General features: G+C 44.8%; 1 protein-coding gene across 1 annotated transcript in view; it reads left to right on the top strand.

Moving 5' to 3' along the window:
- The window catches only part of LOC143283041 (uncharacterized), a 54,309-nt gene extending 28,009 nt beyond the window's left edge, over positions 1-26,300 (top strand). The window contains exons 2-5 of the mRNA XM_076589043.1: positions 14,136-14,407; positions 15,109-16,198; positions 17,594-17,714; positions 19,442-26,300. Of these exons, the coding sequence (XP_076445158.1) occupies positions 14,136-14,407; positions 15,109-16,198; positions 17,594-17,714; positions 19,442-22,598 (4,640 nt within the window). The 3' untranslated portion in view covers positions 22,599-26,300. The remainder of the gene's footprint in view (positions 1-14,135; positions 14,408-15,108; positions 16,199-17,593; positions 17,715-19,441) is intronic.
- The last annotated feature ends 242 nt before the right edge of the window (positions 26,301-26,542 follow it).

Here is a 26,542-nt window from a genome sequence, read left to right as displayed (position 1 = left end):
ATTCCAGTTTTTGCTTACTCATCTTTTATTCATTTGTTTGTTTATTTTATTTCATTGTTTTATTTTATTTCACTTTATTTTGTTTTATTTCATTTTATTCCATTTTTCCTCAAGGCTCAAGCGCGTTGGATTGCGCTGCTCGTTAGACATCTGCTTAGAAGAGGTTTTGTAGCATATATGGAATTGTCCGAACGCAGTGACGCCTCCTTGAGCAGCTGAAATGAACTGAAGTGAACTCACCTGTCCAGTAACTCTCCACACGGTTATCAGCATATCGTGTCATAATAAACTGAACTGTCACCCAGTATTGTACGCAGCAGTGTCCACAGGTCTCCACAGATCGTGCAGGGAACCTCCAGAACGCGAACCACCGAGGACCACTGGCGATAGCAGTGTTTGAGGTGCGTGAGAATAGGAGTGTGTGGTCGGATTGCCGGCTTAAAAAGAAAATTCCCAGTCTCTCCTTTAGAACCACAGGACGAGGTGTATCGGATTTCGCTCCACTGTTATATATCTCTTTGTACTGCCCCGTTGAAGGAAGATGGGTATTAGATAAACAGAAATAAAGAAAATGCCACTCCCTCCTCTTAGCGCCCCCACACCGCTCCCCCACCGAAAAAAAGACACCCTGTTCATTTTATGATGGACTCTCTCTCTCTCTGTGTGTGTGTGTGTGTGTGTGTGTGTGTGTGTGTGTGTGTGTGTGTGTGTGTCTCCCTCTCTGTATGTCTGTCTCCGTCTCTCTCTCTCTCTCTCTGTCTCTCTCTCTCTCACGTAAACATGGTAACTCGCACACACGGACATACACACCTCTCTTTCTCTGTGTCTCTTTTGGTCACAATCTTTCTCGTATAAATATTTATGTGTACATACATCAGCGACTTGACTCAAGACACTGCATGGGCGGTGCTGTCCGTAGGTCTACAACGATAACGCTGCGATAGATAACACCTAGTTTTACATACAGGGACACACGACCATGGCTTATCAGCCAGATAAAATCGATTTCTTGTCACCCACCAAGGTGAGAGTTCGATAAACACCTATCATGCAAATGATATCTTTCTTAGCTTGACTACTGAAAGGGTTGATCCCCGCGGTGTCTGTCCACTGAGTTTCGGATCAGTGTTGCTAGAAGTCTCTGTGGAGGTTTTGTTTCATGTTGAAGGTACACATTCAAAGAGGTAGCAGCAACAACTTCGAGTTCACGTAAACTGGCATAGGTAAGCGTTCTGGAGGTTCCCTGGGCGCGTGCGTACGCACACACACACACACACACACACACACACACACACACACACACACACACACACAGTGTGACTGTTTCCGCCGACTCCAGGAGTTCAGATGAAGCCTGTAGTGCCACCTGCGAGTATCGTTGCACAGTGGATGTGGTCTTCGGAACACGGGGGACCACAGCTCATCACACTTAATGAATGGTAGTAAGTTTGTTGCACGTCTTGTATTACAGCTCTTCCTCTCTCCCCTTCCCCCCCTACCCCCCCACCCCCACCCCCTCAGTCACACCCTCCCACACGCATATAATACACCTAGTTTTAAGTTCAGTGTTATACAATACTCCTTTTTAAAGTTCAGTATTATATAATACTCCTCATTTTAAGTTCAGTATCAGAAAACGGAAGTCGAAAACGGAAGTGGACGGGCGCAATAGCCGAGTGGTTAAAGCGTTGGACTGTCAACCTGAGGGTCCCGGGTTCGAATCACGGTGACGGCGCCTGGTGGGTAAAGGGTGGAGATTTTTCCGATCTCCCAGGTCAACATATGTGCAGACCTGCTAGTGCTTGAACCCTCTTCGTGTGTATATGCAAGCAGAAGATCAAATACGCACGTTAAAGATCCTGTAATCCATGTCAGCGTTCGGTGGGTTATGGAAACAAGTACATACCCAGCATGCACCCCCCCCCCCCCGAAAACGGAGTATGGCTGCCTACATGGCGGGGTAAAAACGGTCATACACGTAAAAGCCCACTCGTGTGCATACGAGTGAACGTGGGAGTTGCAGCCCACGAACGCAGAAGAAGAAGAAGAAAACGGAAGTCATATATGTAGTTCAAATCTCTGGTCCCGCTGCACACCGTTTTCCCTTCCCAACCCTGTCTTCTGCCATTGTACTTCCCCATCCTCACTCCTCATTTCACGCACCTCCCATCCCCACTCATGCACCCACCACACAATTCCCCCGCACCCCCGTCCCCTGTTATTGCTTACTTGTTCGAATATCAAACTGCTTCCCCACTACCCCCTCATCCCGTTTTGATGTCTCACACATAGATAACGTTGAATGATTTGAATATAAATGTGTGTGTGTGTGTGTGTGTGTGTGTGCGCGTGCGCTTGCGTATGGATATGTGTCAGTGGAGAAAGACTATATTTTTGTATTCATCTGTTGCTGTGGAAGGTACAAATGAGATATACATTTATATAGGGTTCTGCAGGCAACAGGTGAGGGTCCTGTAAACTGCATACAGGCAGGTATCGGATGGCACACACGAGCCCTCTAATTCCATTGCTGAATGTGTGCTGCGGCGCACACACGCACGCACGCGCGTACATGCGCGCGCGCACACACTTACACACACACACACACACACACACACACACACACACACACACACACATATGTATATTCAGGTCATTACGCGTTATCTATGTGTAAGACATATAATGTGTGTACATTGGTGACACAGTGGAAACAGATATACATTAGGATAGGCTGAGATTGATAGAAAATGAAAAAAAATTGTTGTAGCCCTTCACCTCCTGCCACTATTTCCTGAACAGACACACAGACAGACAGACACACACACACACACACACACACACACACACACACACACACACACACACACACACACACACACACACACACACACACACACACACACACACACACACACACACACACACACACACACACACACACACACACACACACACACACACACACACACACACACACACAGAGTTTATACTTTTCATCTTTTTTGAAAACTTCGAAACGTCTTTTGATGCACATTTTTTCATTCAGTAGTTTGTATGTACATTTTGTGAAGCGATTGAACTAGCTAGATGGGAAAGTGCTCCATAAATGATGATGAATGTGTTGATTATTATGAAAACACTTTTTTTAAGATAAGAAGAGGAAAATATTACAATGTTTCAATGCAGATCGGTTGCTTGTGACTTCCGCGTGTGGTGTGTGAGTGTGTATGTGCGTTCGCGCCCGCGCACGCACGTGTGTGTGGCTGTGCGTACGTGTGTGTGTGTGTGTGTGTGTGTGTGTGTGTGTGTGTGTGTGTGCGCGCGTGTGTACGTGTGTGAGAGGCGTGTCCGTGGTCTAAGCATGCAAATTCATTCCCATGCCTGTCAGTGCATAGGCTGACGACATGTTATGCTGTAGAAGTAGAAGTGCAGTCAGTGTAACCTGTTGCGAGCGTTGAAGTTTTTTTTTTTTCCTGCAAGCATGCAACTGAGTACGAAACGTCCAAGTTGTGAGAAGGATTGAACAGGGGCTGAAAAAAAAAGTTATGTTGTTGATCAGGTTTCCCAGTCCTAGTTCAAGTGTATTAGTTTTAAAACGTGCTGTGAATGTTGGCTAGAAGCAAATGATCGAGGCTGAATGTCGATTCCCCCATCACCCGCCCTTCCAACCTCTGTATCTCTCTTTTATTTTTTTTTTAATATACACATGTACGTCAATGTTAACACACACTTACGTATGTATATATATGCATTCATTAAAGAAGAAACTAAGCCTTGGGGCTAAAACATTTTAAATGGGGAATTTTAAACCAGTGAGCAATCAAGCTTACGAATATAGAAAACCGTGCCACGGGACTAAACATGCAATGAATATGGTAATTTTTAAAGGCGTTGATTCTACAAGAGCCCCAACCCAAATCAACGAATGAATCGGTTATTGTAAGCATGTAATTATAACTGGTAATTTTTAAAGGGTTGATTCTACAAGAGCCCAAAGTTGTTTTTTTTAACACACCCGCAACATACACACACGCTCGCGCGCACGCACACACATACAAGAACACGATGATGATTATTGTGATGTGATGTGATGTGTGTATGTGTGTGTGTGTGTGTGTGTGTGTGTGTGTGTGTGTGTGTGACACGCACACATACATAGACCACACACACACACACACACACACACACACACACACACACACACACACACACACACACAAAATCATATGAATTAATATTGTGTTCAACCAGAGCTTCAGCTGACGCTGCCTGTATACATTATGACTCACGCAACAGCTCAATTCCAGGTGTTTGTTTCTGTTAATGATCGCATTACTTCACGTGACGCAGGTAGGAGTGTGGCAAATAATGTACACCAGACTGACCCCTTGTGCAGGCTGTTTTTACGGTTTGCTTCAGTTTTTTTTCTTCTTTCTTCTTTCTTTAAAGATCGTTGTGTGTGTGTGTGTGTGTGTGTGTGTGTGTGTGTGTGTGTGTGTGTGTGTGTGTGTGTGTGTGTGTGTGTGTGTGATGTACCACATCACGTGTTTGAAGATTTTTATTTTCACCGACGTAATTGACCACATCTTTCGTGTTTTATTTTAATTTTCCAATGAGATTATATGTGTATCAAAAGAATGTGAGTTGAGTAGTAAGCCTTGTGGTTGTCTTCAAATTTACGTCTTTCCGCTCCATGTGAAATTAGACGAACATGAGATAGAACTATACGTTTTTTCAGCATCAAAATGACATTATCAAGTTCTGCATGTCACTGACATTCTGATTGGTGTGGAAAGTCGACAAGATAGATGATCATGGGAACTGTTGAACTCTCTCCAAATGGAAATGGGGGCCACTCTGCAGATCGAACAGGCCTCAGAGAACATTTCTCCACTTTGCTCGTTTCCCGAAGAATGAATCTCCATTTGTCTGCCTGTCACCCCAGAATTCGGAGACCTTTGTGCCTTCTTGAGATATCGCATTTAAGGTTTATTTTACAATGGTGGAAGATTCTTGAAAAAAGAAAAACCATGTATGTAGATATGGCTACCATGCATCAAAATCTGGTCTTATCAGCCCAAGCTATTCTGTGGCATACAGTTTTTCAAAGTTTCATGGAAACCCATTCATCTTTCCACGACAGATCACATCCATACTTGTTGCCATATCTCCCAATGGGGAGGAATCCACTATTATAAAAAGGATATTTAGATTAGTGGGAGGAATCTTTTAAAAATTCTCAGGATTCTGATAACCGACTTCTTTCACCAGAAGAAAATTAGTGCTTGGTCTTTGGCCGATACTTTAACCAAAATTGAGGAAGGTTCGTCCACGTCTTCTCTCTCTCTCTGTCTGTCTGTCTTCCGCAGTACTGCTTACAAACTCTGTCGGAGGCGGCAGTCAAGTTGCAGTTGTGAGATGGGAGGGACAGTATAGAGGTAAAACTCCATTATACACGTCATTGGTCATACCAACTTGTTACACTGAATAAGAAGAATGCGAAAGAAGTACGTGTCACCAGGCAGCTGTCCAACTTAAGACACCAATGTCCCCTAACACAACGGCAGACGGTGCCATTATAGGCTTAGCTGGGTTAGCTGTTCTTGTGGAGTTGGAGGGATGGTACAGAAGGAAATGCTATACCATGGCGGCAGGCTTCATTTGGGCAACTGTTCAAATGAGACATAACGTACCGTAGTGCAGGTTTTTCTCGGGGCTTTGCTGTGCTGTCTGCACGAGATGTCACAACGTAGCTCATTAGCTGTCATTTCGCGTGGAAACTTACACGGGCACAGGTGGAACAATATCGTGTCATGCTGCAACATGCTCCGACAGTCAGTCACCTTGGAGTGTTTAATGGGTACCGTTGTGTTGTGTTTGTATCGGTTATTGGGGGGTGGTCGGTTCTTTAGGCCGTGCCGTTGTCAGGTTTTCTGGCTGCATGTGAGACTTGGTGTTCTTACCCTTTCTCTCTCTTTGTGTCTCTGTCTCGGTCTGTCTGTCTCTCACCCACACACAGAGGAAGAGGAGGGGGGGTTCGTGAGCAAGCACACGGGAGGGTGCGGGACGGATACAAAAATAACATTCGTCTTGTTTCACTCATCATGAAAAGACATTGACCTAAAGAAAAAACTAGAATATCCCTCTCTCTCTCTTTAGGTGTTTGTGTGTGCATTTCCAGGAGCTTGCGTTTTCTACACACACACACACACACACACACACACACACACACACACACACACACACACACACAAAAGCAATAACTTACGTGTCTTACTTTCGCGGGGCAATCATTCGCACTGTCACAGAAAACAGTCCGTGAAGTTGTACATGGTAACCGCCAAAAACCAACAGTAAAAAGGGCAACGACTTAAAAAAGAAAGAAAGAAAATAAGGACGAGAGACAGTGACTATTGTGCTGCACAATGGGGAGTTGGTGGGTAGGGTGGGAGGGTCAAGGGGGGAGGCGGTGTTTTAATAAGGGGGTTGGTCACTATGGGGGGTAAGGTGGAGGGGTGGGGGTGGGGGCTGGTGGCAGAGGGACAGAGACAGTGGACAGGCGAGGAACAATGTGTGTGTGTGTGTGTGTGTGTGTGTGTGTGTGTGCGCGCGCGTGTGTGTGTGTGTGTGTGTGTGTGTGTGTGCGTGTGTGTGTGAAGGAGAAGTAGTAGTAGTGGTAGTGGTAGTTGTAGCAGTATTATTCCATACACTGTTGTGAATTGAACGGGAGACAAACCAATGCAAACAGAACACGAAAAATGTTCAAAACAAAATCCATGGCTTGAATAGGTTAACGACATGTACATTGTTTCCAATACCAAAGAGCGGCTGGACAGAATTGTGTCTGTGCGCGCGCGCGCGTGTGTGTGTGTGCACGCGCGTGCGTGTGTTAGAGACAGACAGACAGACATAACGGGTACACGCACATGTCATGTGTGCGCGCGTGCGTGTGTGTGTCTACACGTGCACACTATCAGGAACATTGCTCCCTTTCTCCCCCGCCTTGTCCCCCCACCCCACCTCCCCCGTGCCCCCCACCCCTCTCCATCCCAGAGACCTCAGCGTGGCTCCCGGTGAATTCCTCGTGCCCCTGCCAACAAAGAACCCACCCTGTCCCTTGGCTTGCCTTGCCCATTGAAGGGGTTTTATCCCCCGAGTTTCAGATCAGGTTATATGGTTTGGGGGCTGTCCTGTCTCCCCCCTCCCTCCCTCTCTCTTTGCCGTCCCTCCCGGGCTATCGTCAGTTCCCCCTCTAGCGGCCGTTCTTTTCTTTTTTCTTGTTGTTAGTCTTCAACCTTCAACGGTATGTTTGCCCGGGTCGGGAGCAGGTCACATCGGAGATGACGCTATGAGTCAAGCTTTTTTTTTTTCTTCTTTCTCTTTTTTCTTTTTGTGTGTGTGTGTGGGAATTTCTTTCCCACACCCCCATCCCCTCTTAATGCCCCCAACCTCCTTCTGCCACTGTCCTGCCCCCTCCAGTGTCTGAGTCTTTCTCAGTGTCGGTCTTGATTGTGAAAAATGAAAAGTTTGATTCAAACGACAGGTAGGATTGGGTTGGCCTGAGTCAGCGTCCGTGTTAAGGGTTTAAGGTGTTGTGAGGGATGGATGTTTGGCGGCCCGGGGAGGGGGACATTGAAAGAAAGTGAGTGATTGAGTGATACAAAGAAAGAAAGAGAGAGGAGGAAAGGGTGTGTGTGTGAAGAAGCTGGACTTTCGCGGACGTTGCTTGGGGAAGGGTTTGGTGGTGGGTCGAGAGAGAGAGTAGAAAGAGGAACAGACATGGTCACAAAACAGAAAAAGAAAAAAAGAGAGAGAAAGAGAGGGAGAGAGAGGGAGAGAGAGCGGGAGAGTGGAAAATGGTTGGGGAAGGGGCTAGAGGTTGGATGCGTGGAGGGGTTCTATAGAAGGACAAAGAAAGGAGAAACTGTAGCAACATTGACCGAACTGGTGGAGGGAGAGGGGTGAGGCGTCAGAAAAGGGGTGAAGAGTGTGAGTAGAGAAGAGGTGGTAGGAATAGTTTGCAATTCTATCCGGAACGTGTATACTAGTCCGGGTATATCCCCAATAAACACAAACCGCCTCTCAAGCAAGATCGGATCTGTGACTGCTTGAAGAGTCTAAAACGCAAGAATAACAAACAGCACGGCAGGATTAACACAAACTCAAACAGCAGGTGTCGTTTACTGGCTCATACTGTGAACTCTTGCTTGCAGTCTCGGGCACTGAGGCGAAATTGTTGTCCAGCCAGCGTCTTTTGAAATCGCTCGTCATTTATTTTGTTTAAAAAAAAAAAAAAAAATAAGGCGGATCACATGTCACTGGAGAATGCAGGTTGCCCGCTTTACTTGCTTTCATGTTCGAGGTTCAAGGCCCATGTCTGTCTATGGTTTCAACAGTGTCGTGTACTTCTTATATTTACATACAGTTCACCTTTCGTCTTTTCTCAGCAGGGAGGGCCACGATGATGATTTATTAACATTTTTATACTGCCTGAGCCTAAAATTAAAACTAAGGGCCACGGCATTAAGATATAATACATTGACTTTGCTTTATCTGCTTCCCTTGAAAATAAACATCAGCTATTAACCAGCTTCCGTCAAACAAAGTGCATGTGAAGCTTGGACAGAATCACTCTCCGTGTCAGTAATGTGCGATTTTCTTTGTCTTTTCTCTGCCTATTTCAATGTGTGTGTGTGTGTGTGTGTGTGTGTGTGTGTGTGTGTGTGTGTGTGTGTGTGTTCGTTCTTTAGTTTAACGTCTTTTCACTGTAAGTGACATTAGACGAGGGAAGGAAAAAAATCGAGTGGGAGGAGGGGGATGAGGGGGTGGGGGGGATTACTGTGTACGCATACGAGTAAGTGAATGTGTGTGTGTGTGTGTGTGTGTGTGTGTGTGTGTGTGTGTGTGTGTGTGTGTGTGAAAATTATTGATTTAAGGTTTGTTTAAAAAATAAACAAAAAATCATAACAATATAACATATTTCTAATGAAAAACTAACAACTATAACAGCGAACCAACTGGACTATTTAACAAGGAGTTGAAAAAGTCATACATTAGCAATGGACTGCTGAAGATCGTCAACACTGAAGATGATTTCAGTTCAGGGATTTGAGACTTTAACATATCGCAAGTTGGTATATGATCGGCTCTTATGTGAGCACCACAGATGCAAGAAACATTACTGACATATTTTGTCCTAAAACAATTCATTTTCCATCTGCAGATTAGAGAAATGATTTGCCTCTTATGAAAATCATTATGGTAATATGTGTGTGTGTGTGTGTGTGTGTGTGTGTGTGTGTGTGTGTGTGTGTGTGTGTGTGTGATATGATTATATATATATGTAACATATGAATATATATAACAAATTCATCTCTTCTAGTAAAAATGAGGTTACAGGGGTGCTTTTATTTAATTAAAAAGATTCTTTAAAAAGAGAAAAAGTGTTGTAAACCTGTATGAGACAGCAACTGGAGCCATCTGAATTCTGACGGAGAGAACCAATTGTGAATACTGATATTACTGCAGTTTCTTTCCCCGCGGTGGTCACGTCAGATATTTGGGCAATGGCAGCGAATTATCATGTCTATTCACGGAAAATTGGCGGTGTTCCCAATCTTGTGGAGAGAAAAAAAATGCAAAGAATCCCTAGAACTGCTGGTGAATGATAATGTTTGAAACATGCGCAAAATATATCAGAGGAATATGTCTCTGGGAAAACCCCCCAAAAAACAGAAACTGGAGGAAATCAAAAGAGAAAATCAAGTATTCGTACCTAATAAATAGATCATCTTTGCCTCTAATGCTTGGCGATCATGAAGGATACAACGGAGGGAAAAATTAGTGTAAAGCACGAGTGGTAAGCTAAGCGTCTTAACCCAAGCAGTATCAGGCAAACGAGCATGGACACAGGTGCAGTTTAGAAGTATATGGCAACATTTACTTTGATCTACTGACGGGCGCAATAGCCGAATGGTTTATAGCGTTGGACCTTCAATCTAGGGTCCCGGGTTCGAATCACGGTGACGGCGCCTGGTGGGTAAAGGGTGGAGATTTTTACGATCTCCCAGGTCAACGTATGTGCAGACCTGCGAGTGCCTGAACCCCCTTCGTGTGTATACGCAAGCAGAAGATCAAATACGCACGTTAAAGATCCTGTAATCCATGTCAGCGTTCGGTGGGTTATGGAAACAAGAACACACCCAGCATGCACCCCCCCCCCCGAAAGCGGAGTATGGCTGCCTACATGGCGGGTTAAACACGGTCATACACGTAAAAACCCACTCGCATATATACGAGTGAACGTGGGAGTTGCAGCCTACGAACGCAGAAGAAGAAGATCTACAAAGAGATACTCACTGTCCATCATTGTTGGACCACATAATCAAATAGAATAATGTGACCGTGGAGGAAAACAAGTGCAGTTAAACTGCATCTCTTCTGTCATATTTACTTTGCAAGGATGATTATATCATTGATTTTTTTATTTTATCGATGCACACATATGTTACAAATAATCTATAACATAAAATGACTTTGCAAAGATGTTTCTATATTTCAAGGTAAATGTAAACAAATAATCTATTAGTTATTATTGCATTTTCTTTCTAGCAATATAATTATTTCTTTGTCTTTTCTTCCTGTTCTTGGTATCACTGTTCGTAGGCAGTTCTGGGAAGTCGATGGATTGTGCTTTTTTCCCACGGGATTGAGGACACCACTAAATTGCAAGTGGTGTCTCTGATTCACTTGGGTTTACCGTGTGTGTGTGTGTGTGTGTGTGTGTGTGTGTGTGTTTCGCTGCTCGTACCAAGATACTTAACGGGTCAACAGGGGACAAAATTGCTGTCAAATTAGGCGGAACAAATGGCCGTCGCCTTTGGAATTCAGCTAGCCCCAATTTGCTGTTTTTCAAAGTGTTTAAACCTTCCTTTCCACATCCTCCCTTTGAAAAAAAAAATGTGTGAAGTAATTTTCTAATTACGTAAGTTGTAACTATGATGTTGATGATGTTTTACACACACACACACACACACACACAAGGGCGGCGCGCGTATGCGTATATCATATCTATATATCTGTATCTATCTATATATCATTATCAATATATATGTACACATATAATATAGATATAATCTATATCTATCTTCATATCTATATAAGGACACTGAGCACACTCATATTGCACACACACACACACACACACACACACACACACACACACACACACACACACACACACACTGTGGTCTATGTGTGTGAGGGACAACTAAAATCCAGTACAGTTGGCTAAGTTCGTCTGGAGAACAATCATGTAGAACATTGTTAAGTGTTCCTCAGTTCTTGTACATGTTGTAACACTTGACGTCACCCCTTCTGTCAAGGCGTGGGCGTGTAATGGTATTGCTGCTGGTATGTCCGTTGGGGGTGTAAGCCTCGATCATTGTCACACACACACACACACACACACACACACACACACACACGTTTTCTCAGTGTGCCTGTCTGTCAGTCTGTCTGTCTTTCTGTATCTCCTGTGTGTGTGTGTGTGTGTGTGTGTGTGTGTGTGTGTGTGTGTGTGTCTCCCTCTCACGCACACACACACAAAGACGAAAGTGAGTAGGGTTTGGTGGGGATCGAAGAGGTGGAAGAAAGGAGAGAGAAACACGGGGAGAGAAAGAGAAAACGAGAGTAAGTTACACCCCTCCACTTCACTTTTCCTTGGCTCTACCACAGGTATCAGTTTGTTCGTTTGCGGAAAAACATGTGGAAAAAAGTGAGATGATCATCTCGCCTCTTTTCACGTTGTGTTTTGGGGAGATCACTGTCAACTCTTCGTTTATTTATTCATAGTCTGTTCATCTAAGATGATGATATTAGACTGAAACTGTCAACTCTCTCTGTCTGTCTGTCTGTCTGTCTGTCTCTCTCTCTCTCTCTCTCTCTCTCTCTCTGTGTCTCTGTCTGTCTGTCTGTCTGTCTGTCTCTCTCTCTGTGTTCTGGGGAAATCCAGTAAAACTATTCTTTGAAGAAATTTTTACCTTGGAGATATGCAGGCCTCTCCCTCTCTCTCTTTCTCTCTCTCTCTCTCTCTCTCTCTCTCTGTGTGTGTGTGTGTGTGTGTGTGTGTGTGTGTGTGTTGCTGTTGTTGTTGTTGTTGTTGTTGTTTTAATAAGAGAACAGTTTCCGTTGTCTCAACGTGTAAAGCCTTCACTGTAACTTTTCTCGGAAAGGTCATGAAAACGAAGACAAACTGTGAGACAGGCAGCTAGTTAGGCCCACGCACTTTCCGGGTATTAGTGATCCAAGAAACATTCCGCTTGTTCTGCGGACCGCACAGCGGCTGGTTTCATACAGCGTGGTAATATTTTTTGTTTTCGCAGTTTTATCCAAGCGACTGAACGACGAACGTTGTTATTAATGTCCACCCCCGACCGGTTCTTAACGTGCGTGTTAACAATTCGTCTCCGTATGTAAACGACAAAACAGCAATGTAGATAAGAATGGTCGGAATGTCAGGTAGGTAAGTCAGATAGCGTTTTTTCATTTCCTTTTCCTCCCCCCCCCCTTCCTCCTCCCCTTCTGTTCTTCCCCGTTCTCCACCCCTTTCTCCTCCCCTTCAACTCACCCACACAAAAAACGTGACTGGCCAAAACAGGATTTCGTTTCACACAGATTTTGTCAGTGGGAGGTGACAGGAACAGCCCCCAGGTGAACACTCACTTTGCTCAATGACGCTTTGCGTCTTGTGGTGAAAATGGGTTTCGAGGGGGTGGGGCGGGGGTGGTAGTACATTGAGCAAGCAACGAGTGTATTCTGTTTGGGGGTGAAGTGATACGTTTCATGAATGTACAACAAAGGGAGTCAGGTTCGGGGGAAATCCAGAAAAACTATTCTTTGAAGAAATTTTTACCTTGGAGAGATATGCAGGCCTCTCTCTCTCTCTCTCTCTCTCTCTCTCTCTCTCTCTCTCTCTCTCTGTGTGTGTGTGTGTGTGTGTGTGTGTGTGTGTGTGAAGTTTTTTGTTGTTGTTGTTGTTTGTTTTGTTTTGCTTTTAAGATTAACTAGCTGACAATGATAATTATTCCTTTTGTTTTACAGGTTTGTCTCTTTCTTAATACGCCCGTCCGTCTATGCACACACACGCACACACACACACACACGCGCACGCGCACACACACACACACACACACACACACACACACACACACACACAGAGATGAAAATGGGGCGACAGTCAAAACAACTCTCAGAAACGCGGGGTGGGAAGTGTATACAGACGGCCCACTGAGAAGAAAAATACCGATTCAAAAGAGATACCTGTCTCTTTTCGATGCCCTTCACAATAGGTGTCTGTTCTTTTCAGCAATGCTTGTTCAGTGGGTAAAATTACAAGGTGGAAAACGTGGGATGCTCATCTTGCCTCCTTTCACGTTTTGTTTTGGAGGGATCACTGTCAACTCGTGTGAAACATGTCATGCGCGTGCACACACACACACACACACACACACACACACGCACGCACGCACGCACGCACGCACACACACACACACACACAGCGGTTATTGTGCTCACAATTTCAGCAGAAAGTGGGACTGTCTCACGGCCGCATGACTTCCTGACTGGTATTTGGAATTTGTAACAACAAAACAAAACAAAGCAAAATAAAACGAACGAACAAGCTTTGGCGTCCGTATTTTTAATTTTATTTTTCTTTTCTTTTTGGGAAAACACCATCACCTCACTTCGGAATTACCCTCCCTCCCCGCCTTGATTCTATTTCCAAAGGCATAAAAATTGTGTGGATCAACCTGCCCGCCTCCTCGAAACTGAAATTGAAACTGTTAAAACTCGTTGGGAAGTTTATATAGCTTTCTCTCTCTCTCTCTCTCTCTCTCTCTTCTCTTATATATATATATATATATATATATATATATATATCGTGTATGTGTGTGAGAGAGAGAGAGAGAGAGAGAGAGAGAGAGAGAGAGAGTGTGTGTGTGTGTGTGTGTGTGTATTTTTTCAGGGTGTGGGAGTTGGATGAAAGTGACTGAAGACAACAACCATGTTTTTAAAACCCGACCCCCTTCACGTTTCTAACTTTCTTTTCTTTTCTCTCTCTCTCCATCCAGCGGTGGGTGACCTGAAACGGTTCAGCGCCGTACCTGAGCACCACGTGGCCCGCCATGGCTTTGACTGCTCCCTCTTCACGCCCGACGCCCGCCCCCACTGCGTCAAGTTCCGCTACTCTCTGTGCGAGGTGACGCCCGTGAGGATTCTCCGCGGGGCCGACCCCTACAGGAAGGACGGTCTGCACAGCTCCGAGCTCTTCAAGCTGTGGCCTATCGTCCTCAGGGAGCACCAGGACAAGTCTCCTGACCTCAGTCTGTACAGTAAGAGGCGGGTGAGTAGGCTGGAAGAAAAATTGTCTGGTCGCAAAAGGATGGAGGTATTTGGATGAATTAGATTTTTTGTTCTCACTATCATCGTTTGTTTTTTGGGTGTTTTTTTTGTACACTTAGGCAAGTTTCTTTTGGGGGGTTGGGGGGGGGGGGGTAATTAAAAAAAAACAAGGTTTTTTTTGTACACATAGGCAAGTTTCTTTTTGGGGGTGGGGGTGGGGGATAATTAAAAAAAAAAGAAGTTTTTTTGTACACATAGGCAAGTTTCTTTTGGGTGGGTAGGGGGGGGGGAGGGGGTAATTAAAAAAAAAAAACAAGGTTTTTTTGTACACATAGGCAAGTTTCTTTTGGGGGGTAGAGGGAGTAATAAAAACAACAACTTTTCAATGTATGGATTTCAGGCTGTGCGTGTAATGTGTCATAGCTTCTCAGTGTGGATGCTAAGAGAGAGAGAGAGAAAAGAGGGGTATGCTGGTGCTTTTTCATATCCACTCTGTATATTCATATCAATCAGTCTTTTTTCTTTCTTATTGTTATTTTCTTTTCTTTTCTTTTTCCTTTTTTTTCACCAAAGAGATGCTGATCCACCAGATAAAGCTATGGATGATTATAACGTTTCAAACAAATATTGAATTCTCTAAACCCCCCTCACTCCCCTAGCACCATTCACCCTCACTGACCACACCGGTGCCTCCTGTCCTAGGGACGAGCCATGACCTTCAACAAGAAATACAAACGGCTGAAGCCCCGCTCCAGAACTCTACCCAACGGAGACAGCGTGGCCTTGTTCCACCAGTCCCGGACCAAGGGAGACGACGGAGACAACGTTAGCGTCACATCCGGCGACAATGGCCACCTGTCCAGATCCCAGCCCTCCATCCTGGTGGCCGTGGACACCTCGGGCACGGGCTTCCACAAGATGACCTCCTTCAGGCGCTCCCTCAGAGAATCGGCCTCCCTGGACAGAAAGAGCCGGAGAAGGACCATGTCAGGGGTTCCGGACGGCATCATGCAGGAGATAGAAGTGTTCGAACGAGGCCGGAGGACGTCCAGGAACATGCCCAGGAACTACAGTTTCGACGACCTGGACTCCCGGAAGGAGCCGGACAGGGAGGCCGTCATGATGCAGTACCTGGACGAGCTGGACGCAAAGATGGAGGAGAGGGCGGAAGAGGAGCGTGCCGGTCGTGACGCCAAGCTCCTCAAGTTCCTGCCCTGCAGGAGGTCCAGGTCGCTGCCGAGGTCCGTCAAGCTGAAGGAGAGCCGCAGCGGCCAGGGGGTGATGACGTTCGAGGGAGATGGCCCCAAGGATAAACCCATCACCACGGCCAGCAGCGGCTTCACCAGCAGCTCTCTGAGCCTTGGCAGCGCCGGGGGGTCCTCCACCACCTCCAGCAAGGCCACCAGACGTTCCAGCCTTAGCAAGATCAAGTCCTTCGTCACCGGCACGCTGCGGCCCCGGCCCAAGTCTCTGGACTTTGACACCGTCGACATCCTGGGCAACGACGCCGACGTGGAAGATGACGACAACAGCAGCACCCAGAGCAGCAGTGCCAGGAACCTGGCTCGGGCGTTGTCTCCCAGCATGCCGGACAACATCTCCAGCCTGGCCAGCTCGCGGGAGTCCAAGGTTGGGCCGGGGACCTACTACTACTTCACCAGCAACACGCTGCCCCGCGCCCAGGCCAGGAAGTACGACTTCCCCTGGGAGTCGCTGCCCAAGGACTGGACCACCTCCGTCAAGCTGAGGGAGATCTCCAAGCGGCGGAAGGAGGAGCGGAATTCTTCGTCTGGTGAGTGCAGTGACTGGGTCTCTTTGTCTGTCTCTTCCAACGTCTCTCTCTCTCTCTCTCTCTCTCTCTCTCTCTCTAACTCTCTCTCTCTCTGTCTCACTGTCGCTTTGTCTTTTGTTGCTTAAAACCGAGCTGTTTTTGTCATGGCTTAGTTCTGGAAGATCCGACAAGAATATTATTGTACATAACATCACAAAGCATTATTAAAGTGTCGTCTTAAAAAATCTGTTTTATTTCATTTTGTTTTTTATATATAAGAAAATATACTTATTAATGGCCTTTCCCCACATATCCCATAAACCATCTAAAAGGAGATGTATGTATACAGCTGGTGACGTTATACTGGGTTGTGTTGTTTGAGCGATATCAGCAGCACTAAGTCTGCTTGGCATTAACAGTTTTCCTTATTCAGTGGAACTGGCGGAGTCTTTGGAAAATTTTTTAACGCAAAGCCATCGTAATGCTCATGAGATGGTCATGCAACTTAGCGCTGCTGTGCCTTATCTATGGCTTCTGCTTTGAATAATTTGTGTGTATATCTTTTAACGTGTGCTTAATTTGAAAATGACCCATTCATGTGGGATCATAATGGTCTTTAAAAAAAAAATTATTGTTTATTTTATAAAACATCATTACCCCCCCCCCCCCTCTCTCTGTCTCTGTCCCACCTTTGTAATTGATGTGGTTCTAGCCTGAATAAGATAAGATAAGAATAAGATAAGAATGTATTGGGGGTATAAATCGGCATTTGGTCTCCCCCAGCTGAGGTGGATGTCGTGATTTTGGGCCGTTTCTATGGAGTTAGAGAAGGGATTCTGGCATGCTGGGGCAGAAGACAAGAGTTTTTTCTGGCTCATTTAGGGTTAAAGAAATATCAATGCAGAATGATTTGTACCATTTTGTTTGGTTATATGATAGAGTTAGATGATCACAACCCATTGTCACTGAAATAATAACGTGCAAGTGCATGGCCCGCTGTATCTGTTTTCTTGAAAGATGTGTAAGTTAAATAGACAAGTGTAGCTGCATGTCTATGCTAGGCAGCTATATGTACACGTTTGTACTAACAAAATGTGTAACCCCTTCAAGATGCCATATTAAAGGCAAGTTAGCAATATGATGTGATCAGAGGTGACAGTGAATTCAGTGTTGGTGGTGTGATTGATTCCTGATATTCTATAAAAGCCAAGTTAGCAGCGCGATATGATCTGAAATGACAGCGCATTCGATGTTCAGTGGTGTCGCTGATTTCTGTTATCATATAAAAAGCAAGGAAGTTGGCCCACGGTACCATGTTAAATGACAGTGCATTCGGTGTCACTGAGTTGTGTGGTTGATTCCTGATGATGCGAAGGGACAGAACATTCATGTTGACGGCACGGTTGATGATGGCAGGGAACTGGAGTGGCAGCAGCAACCGCCAGTCGATGGACTCTGAACAGTCCTCGGCCCCTCCCTACACTTCTCGCACCTCCCTCGGCAGAGACTCCGGCAGAGACTCCTTTGGGGAGGACAGGTAAGTTGTGCCTTTGGTCTGCTCGTTCATTAGTTCGTTCCTTTCTTTCTTTCTCCCTTCCTATCGTCCTTTCTTCCTTCATTCTGTCCATTTTATCGCCTTGGCTATACTCAGAAATAAAAGTCAACGGGAGAGAACAGATTGATGTAAGGATGGTGAGTAATCTCGAGGTTAGTGGTATCCAGTCCTTCTTTCCTTTCTCCCTTCCTTCCTTTCTTCTTTCTCCCTTCCTTCCTTTCTTCTTTCTCCCTCCCTTTCTTCTTTCTCCCTTCCTTTCTTCTTTCCTTCCTTTCTTCTTTCTCCCTCCCTTCCTTTCTTCTTTCTCCCTCCCTCCCTTTCTTCTTTCCTTCCTTTCTTCTTTCTCCCTCCCTTCCTTTCTTCTTTCTCCCTTCCTTCCTTTCTTCTTTCTTCCTCCCTTCCTTTCTTCTTTCTCCCTTCCTTCCTTTCTTCTTTCCTTCCTTTCTTCTTTTTCCCTCCCTTTCTTCTCCCTTCCTTTCTTCTTTCTCCCTCCCTTCCTTTCTTCTTTCCTTCCTTTCTTCTTTCTCCCTTCCTTCCTTTCTTCTTTCTCCCTCCCTTTCTTTCTTCTTTCTCCCTCCCTTTCTTCTTTCCTTCCTTTCTTCTTTCTTTCCTTCCTTTCTTCTTTCTCCCTTCCTTCCTTTCTTCTTTCTTCCTCCCTTCCTTTCTTCTTTCTCCATTCCTTCCTTTCTTCTTTCTCCCTCCCTTCCTTCTTTCTTTCTCCCTCCCTTCCTTCTTCCTTCCTTCCTTCTTTCTCCCTCCCTCCCTTCCTTCTTCCTTCCTTTCTTCTTTCTCCCTTCCTTTCTTCTTCCTTCCTTTCTTTTTTCTCCCTCCCTTCCTTTCTTCTTCCTTCCTTTCTTCTTTCTCCCTCCCTTCCTTTCTTCTTTCTCCCTCCCTCCCTTCCTTCTTCCTTCCTTTCTTCTTTCTCCCTCCCTTCCTTTCTTCTTTCTCCCTCCCTTCCTTTCTTCTTCCTTCCTTTCTTCTTTCTCCCTTCCTTCCTTTCGTCTTTCTCCTCTTCCTTCCTTCCTTCTTTCTCCCTCCCTTCCTTTCTTCTTTCTCCCTCCCTTCCTTCTTTCTTCGTGCATTCCCTTCTTTCTTATCACGTTGGCTAGACTCAGAAATAAAGTCAACAGCGGATGTGTAAGGATGGTGAGTAATCTCGAGGTGAAGGGTGATAGTGTCCAATCCGAGTTGATGTCACTGACAAGACTGTTCTTCTTGTTGATGCTGATGTTGATCAGAAATAATTGTTAACCACACAGATCAACAATTAATGACAAAGAACAAAATGCATCATCATCATCGTCATCATCATTATTATTATTATTATTATCAGTAGTAGTAGTAGAAGTAGTAGTAGTAAAGATACAAGAAAACAACAGACATGGTTTCGTGATGTCCATCTGTGGGCACTGATGGACTTCTTGAAAGAATATTTTTCATCAGATTTGAATGTTTTAAACTCTTGAAGATTTTTTTAATGTAACTTTTTGAGTGAAAAGATTGAAGCGATGATTCGTTTTCATTGTACTTTTTATTTTACCCTTGACGTGACGCTAATGTGATAGTCATGAGATGGCCTTAGTGGTTGGCGAGGCTCTTAGCACTATAATTTGGTTTAAGCAAACAAAAGAAACATGTTATCTAAAGTAACTCAAGTGAACCGTCAGAGTACAATGTGTTAACGTAGCTCCCACATGGCTGTGTGACAGGGAGGACGGCCAGGCAGACACCAAGCCCCACGTGGCAGCCGACACCGGCGTGTCGTCCTTCCTCCCGGCCAGCCCCACCAGCAGCGACACGGAGCAGTGGCTGGCCTCCCTTGCTCTGCGGGCCGCCGCGCGAGAAGATGCCGTTTTTGCCGGCAGCGACGTCACCCAGTCCCTCACCCGCCTGTCCGAACTGACCAAACAGAACATCCAGGCACTGGAGGACACTTTCTCGCCTGGAAAGTCGGACTTCCTGCGACTGGACGACGAGGTGTCGTCCGTGTACTCCCTGGACCAGGATGGCTTCTACACGTCCTTCCACACCGACAGCGGGATCCGGCGCAGCACGGGGACTCTGATTGACGACGATGGTGAGCTGACTCCGTCCAAGGAGGAGCAGAGCTTTCTGAGCACAGAGAGCAGCAACACCGTGGACAGCGTCATCTTCTGCCCCATGGGGAAGGTGGCGCCAGGCAGGGCCAGCAGCAACAGCAGCGGCAAGGTGCGACCGAAGCCGCCGGTGAGGTCAGGCAGCAGGCTCAGCAGCAGAGACAGCATGTCTGATCCGGAGGTCAAGGTGAAAATTGTCAACGGTTTTCAGAATGAAGCTGCTGTCCAACCCATGTCCCCGACAGAAAGCGAGGTTTTTGGTGACCTGTCTCCATCTGATTCTGATCAGGAAACGATCTCCACACGACTGAAATCCAAAACGCAGATCTCCCCCCGCTCCATCCCCTCTTGGTGTTTATTCAGCGATGAAGACAGCCCAGACAGTTCCAATGCTTGCCTGACACATGACAGCCCTCAGGATGCACCTTCCGTTTCACTTTCGGGAAGTGCTGCACGTAAAGGAACCTCATCAGGCTCTGGTGAGGGCTGTAAAGACTTGGCTGATGACACCTGGGACTTTGACTCATTGCCTCAGCGCTACTTGGAGTCCAAAGTGTGGGAGGAAGACCTTTCCGATCAGTCCAACTCTTGGCCAAGATCTCGACGTGCTCAGCAGACACCCACTGTGGGGATACTAAAGCGGGACAAATCCCCAGCTGGGTCGTTGAAACCCAAGACTTTAAACTTTGCTCCTGTGGTCAGCATGTTCGATCCTCTCAGTCCGCAGGGCGTTGAAGTGCCTTTGAATGCTGCATCCTCCACCTCTTCCACCTCCTCCAGCAGTGACACCTCCACTGCTGGCCTGGCTTTCACTCTCTCTCACCCTCCTTCCGTGGCACACAGTCGACTCTCGCGGTCTTTGGGAGACATGAAACAAGGCCCGTGTAGCGTAACAGCCAGACACAACACGGACCGAACATTGTGCAAGAATCTTCATCAACCTTCCATCCAAGCAACGTCCACGCCGGTGTCTGAGGTGTGTAAACAATCCAAAGTGAAACGTGAGGCAGACATGTCCTCAGAGTCCTCTGTGTGCAGCAGTGAATCGTCACTGCTCTCAGAGTCGGACAGCGGGCAGAGCCGAAGAAGCAACCAGGACCGCAGCTCCCAGAGCACGCTCAGTTCCAGCAGTTCTGCGGCACTGTCTGACATCGACTCCAGTCTCACTTACGTGTCCATGTCTGGCTCCAACTCCACCCTTGTTTTGGAGCCCAGTGACCTGTCCACCCCTGCCAGTGACGATCTACCCACCCCAGTCAATTCCCCAGTCAGAGAACAAGCTCCAGGATTTCCTGGCTTTGAAAAGGAACACTCTGTAGACGAACGTCTCACATCAGAAAGTGTTGCAGTTTTTCAGAAAGCAAGCAGCACATCCTGCCAAGCATCATCCTCTGTGCTTCCCGTTGAACATCCTAAGGGTGCAGCCCATAGACAGTCGCTGGGCAGTTTTGCTGCTGATGCCAGTACGGAGGCTGCTCCGGCATCATGGGTTGGGGAACAGTCTAATGTCATGATCAGTTCAGCAGATAGTGGTTTCGGTTCTTCTTCCTCATCCACTGCCTTTGTGATGGAGCATGGTCATCCCAAACACCAGAAGGACCAACATCACCACCACCACCACCACCACCACCCACAAGGACTTTCACAAAATGTTAGTACACCCCCACGACACAGCATGCATGAAAGACAGGTTCACTGCAGAGACAGTCAGAGTGATGGTACTAAAAACAGACGGAGGAGTGGTCATATCACAGACCTACCCCCGAAATGGTCAGCAGAACAAAGACCTGAACCCCCCAGAGTGTCCCACTCCAAGGGTCCTCAGAACCCGGCACCCAGGTCAGACTCGTACCGAGCGGCTACCAGGGCCTTCGTTCCCCTCAGTCATGGCCCCAAAGACCATGCACACAGCAGTGCTGGTTCTGCACACCGATCACACTCCTCCACCCACCTCACCTCTTCCAAATCCCACAAACCCCTGCACACAACTGCTTCCTGCCCCTCCACGGCAGTGATGGCTGACCCCGAAGGAGTGACACGTGCTGATTCCTATCGACTGGCTGTACGCAACACTCAGGGGGTGGTGGGGGACATCGCCACAAGGAACACATCTTACCGACTGGCCACAGGGGACGATGACCCCGTTCCAGATGCTCGAATGGAAGCCATCAATTCCTGGGAGCGCAGACGGTCTGCAGGAAACCGCGATGTGCGACGGATGGGGATCACAGACATCGACCAGCTGAAGTCCTACGACAGTGACAACAGCTCTACCAGCCGGGGATCTTCCTCATCCCGCAGTGGGAAATCCCCCTCAAGGGGATTCGCTGGCATCCACTCCTCCCACAAGAAAATGACGACCGAGGTGGAAAACCTGCTGCGTGCAGATAAGACCCCATCACCAGACCTGAAGAGGCTGTCCAGACCTTCCTCGAAGGGCAGCAACAAAGACAAGGAAAAGACAGAGCGCCGCTCTTCCACATACATCCGCTTTGATTCCATCTTTGAGCAAGGGGACAGCATGTACTCCTCCACCAACACTCTGCGTGCGGAGTCAGTGGAAATGCTCACCTCGGAGGAAGCATTGCTGATGAGCGACAAGGTGGTAGGGCAACTGCCTCCAGGCAGGTTCAGAGCTGGGAGCAGTAGGAAAAGTGTGGATGAGAAGGCAACATCATCCATTTTCGGTAGCATCAAGACCACCATCAAATCCATATCTGGTGGTAAGAACGCTGACAAAGACACATGGAAATATGACGGAAGTAGTTAGACCAATGTCATCTCTGTGACAAGTTTTTGAAACATGTTTTTTTTTTATTGGACAAACAAAATCAAGATACTTTCTTGTTTAGTAGATTATCTAGGAATTTTAGGCATACTGTGCTTTTGTTCAGTTCTAGGTCACCCGTTTTGGGGTGATTTGATTAAATCAGTTGTCGCTCAGCTGTAGATTTGTGACTTTCTTTCTTTAGATTTTTTGAATTGTCACATACAATCCTTCAAAACACCATTCACAGTAATCATGTAATACCACCCAGTGCATATCATCACTGCAAATACATCTGAAAAAATCAGTCATGCAACTTTACAAATGCCTGTTAATATATATTATGATAAAAAAGTACAGCACCATTGGTTGTTCAAAATGCCTTAGATCTGCAGCATTACTACATAATATTTGTTTGTATATTTTAGTGTCTATGTTTGCTTTGTATTTTTGTGCAGTTTGTGTGTGTTTGTATAGTTGTATACAACACATGCAAGCATACATAGGGTAAACATACAGTGAACACACACTGCGTATATTCAAGCAGTATGTGTGTATGTGAGTGAGTGTGTGTGTGTGTGTGTGTGTGTGTGTGCGCGCGCGCGCGTGCATGCGCACATTTAAAATTGTCCACATGTAGGTGTTTAATGTGGCACTTATAAGTGTGTTTGATGCAAACAAACAAAAAGACAATAGATAAACATATATATATTTTTTTTGTTAGAAAAGTGTAAAAAAGAGTGTGAAAGGGGAGAATAAAAGACATGAATGAAATGTTGGATTTTCTACACCAAGTAAAACCGTTTTTCTCAGTTAAAAAAAAAGTCTGTATGTTGAATGGTGTCTGTGTTTGATGTTTTGAATCATTATAAAAGTTGCTTTTAAATAAACAAGGTGTATGTTTTTTAATTGAAATTTTGCAGTTGTGCTTCCTCTGTCAATCACATTAAAGCATTACTTTTTGTTTTCCTAATCCCATGAAGACTAGTCAGTGCAGCAAAAAAAAAAAGATCACCTTTTTATCTTTTGATGAAATTTAACAACAAATGTAATCAAACAATTTTATACTATTTTACAATATCTATAGTCAAGAATGACGGTGTTATTAATCATTCGAAATTTACTTACAAGTCTCACACCCACTGCTGAGAACACCGAGCTTTTATATGATTTGTACTGAATTTTATTTGAGTCCCATAACATTTTTACTGAATTTTTAAAGCAGCATACTGTTTTGTGATTGCTTTCTCTCTGTGTCCGATTCAAGAGCATAAAAAAAGAATGAATTTTTATAGTCAAGTGAAAATAATGAATATACATGAATATGAAATCTAAAAGACATCTTTGACAAAGTCATCATAAACTTTGTCAGATGAACATTCAGTTGTGGCTGGGGTTAGTAGATGGTGCCCTGATGAATCAGAACAGGGTCTGCTGGAGACTCAGCAGCAGTGCAGGGTCTCCTCTGGTGTGGGCCCACCTGTCACTGGCGCTGGAACTGCTGCACACGAAACTGGGATGTGTCTGTGTATTGGAGATGAAGGAAAAGTGACGTTCATGTAATATCATCAAACTTATGTGGATGATGAGAGAAAAAAAAAGAGAAAAAAGAAACAAAAATACAAATTATGTTTGATAACAAATAAGTGAAAAATTGATAATTTTGAATGCAAAGAATTATAACAGAATGGGAAACATTCTCCAGTTGTGCCACAAAGCTGACAAAATAACACTTCTTCAGAGAGCAGCTCCCAACTGTAACATTTTTTTTTATTGTTTTTTTTTCCCCCACAAACAAACGACACCTTTCACAAAGGAAAAAAAAAAGGAAAAAAAAAGACAAAGCAAATATCACTTAGGTGTTGATAATGTCTGTCTGGCGTTGTGTCTTCTACAGAGTCCAGTAAATCAGCTGTTTACACCATATGATACATTCTTTTGTGTGCACATTGTTTTGAAGTCATCAAACTGATGTATGATTTTTAATATTTTGGAGAAAACTTAATTTATGCAAGCATGGCTTCCACACTAGTCTTATTGAATGTTGTGTTTTCTGAGGTCTATTCTGACATTTTTCCCCCAAACTAGTTAACTAGTTCAGATTCTTGAACTCCCTGTGTGTGTGTGTGTGTGTGTGTCTTGTGTACATATGTATGTGCATGAAATACATTGTATTATTAATTGGTGTAAAACTTGAAAGGCCTTCTGAAACAAAGACAGTGTAAAAGGTTCTTTTTTTTTTCTTTTTTTTAACTTGTCGCATTCTACTATGCAATTGAAAATGTTTTATTGTGAGAAAATAATAACATAAAACATTTTTGGTTTACCACTTGTATGGTTATTTTAATTATGATGATCATGATCAATGTGCAAACTGAACTATTGGAGAAGCTATGAACCAGCCTAGGTCACAGGTTCAGTAAAGAACATTAATGAGCTGAAAACGATATTATTTAAAAAAATTTATTTTTTATCACAACAGATTTCTCTCTGTGAAATTCGGGCTGCTCTCCCCTGGGAGAGTGCATTGTTACACTACAGCACCACCCATTTTTTTGGTATTTTTTCCTGTGTGCAGTTTTATTTGTTTTTCCAATCAAAGTGGATTTTTCTACAGAATTTTGCCAGGAACAACCCTTTTGTAGCCCTGGGTTCTTTTACGTGCGCTAAGTGCATGCTGCACACAGGACCTCGGTTTATCGTCTCATCCGAATGACTAGGGTCCAGACCACCACTCAAGGTCTAGTGGAGGGGGAGAAAATATCCGCGGCTGAGCTGTGATTCGAACCAGCGCGCTCAGATTCTCTAGCTTCCTAGGTGGACACGTTACCTCTATGCCATGACTCCACTTGTATTTCTTTTTTAAATCTAAAAAAAAAAAAAATTATCACAGCTATCACTCTCCTGTGAGCTAATTAGGTGACAGGGTCAGAAAAGGATTGGGTGTTATGTTTGTGAACCAGCTTAAGATCACAGATTTAGAAACAAAATGGTGTTCTGCGAGCTGGACTGGGTGTGTTTTGTGAGCCAAGTTAGGCAGGACGTTCAGAATGATATCAATAATAACAACAGCAATAGCAGTGCCATATTTCTTAAATTTCTTCTTTCATTTTTGCAAATTATTTGACTGCTTTCAACAGAGGAAGTAATTCATATACTTATATTTTTGTGTGCACTTTAATTTCAAGGAAAGTATGTCAAAAAAATATTAAATACCAAGTGGATGACAGTTTATAAGCTGCCCAAATGACTAATACAGGTTCGGGGATTTAATGTATTTTCTTGACATATTTTTGATGCACTGAGACTATTTAGATCTTTATAGATTTAAAATTAAAAATACAGAAGTAAAAAAGTAATGTGATTATGATGAACAAATGAAATGAAACAACTGTAGCACGTCTGTGATGACAGGCAAAATAAAATGAACAGATGGATTTTTTCCTTTTCTTTCAGTGAATGTGTGCTTGTGGTCTTGCATGTGAGATATTTGCACACACACACATACACGTATAGGTGTTTGTGTATGTGTGCGTGTGGTGAGCTAAAACCATGATGAAAAATGACATAAGTGCATGTATGTGGATGTGATGTGAAGGTAAAAGGGGGATAAGCCATTTTAAGCACATAACTTGTCCCTCTTGGTTGCCTCTCCTAGTTTAGTTTGTCCCTATTCTCAAAATAATGAGCATTAAAAAAAATAATAATAAAAAAAGGAAGAAAAAGAAAAGAAGATAGGCAACTGTTGATTTTAAATGAGCTGTAAAGTGTAATACAAGACAGGAAAAGAATTGGATTTGAAATCCAAACACTGACAGTCTTTGTACACATGCAACTGTTTTGAATTTTGATATGTCTGAGTGTCTGAATGAGTGTATGGATACATGGTACCTGGATGTTCTATATCTGTGAGAGGGTATACATGCATTCTGGAGGCAAACAAATCA

This window comes from Babylonia areolata, chromosome 6 (assembly GCF_041734735.1).
Source record: "Babylonia areolata isolate BAREFJ2019XMU chromosome 6, ASM4173473v1, whole genome shotgun sequence".
In the NCBI taxonomy this organism is placed as follows: domain Eukaryota; kingdom Metazoa; phylum Mollusca; class Gastropoda; order Neogastropoda; family Buccinidae; genus Babylonia; species Babylonia areolata.
This window is presented reverse-complemented; position numbering and strand designations above follow the sequence as displayed.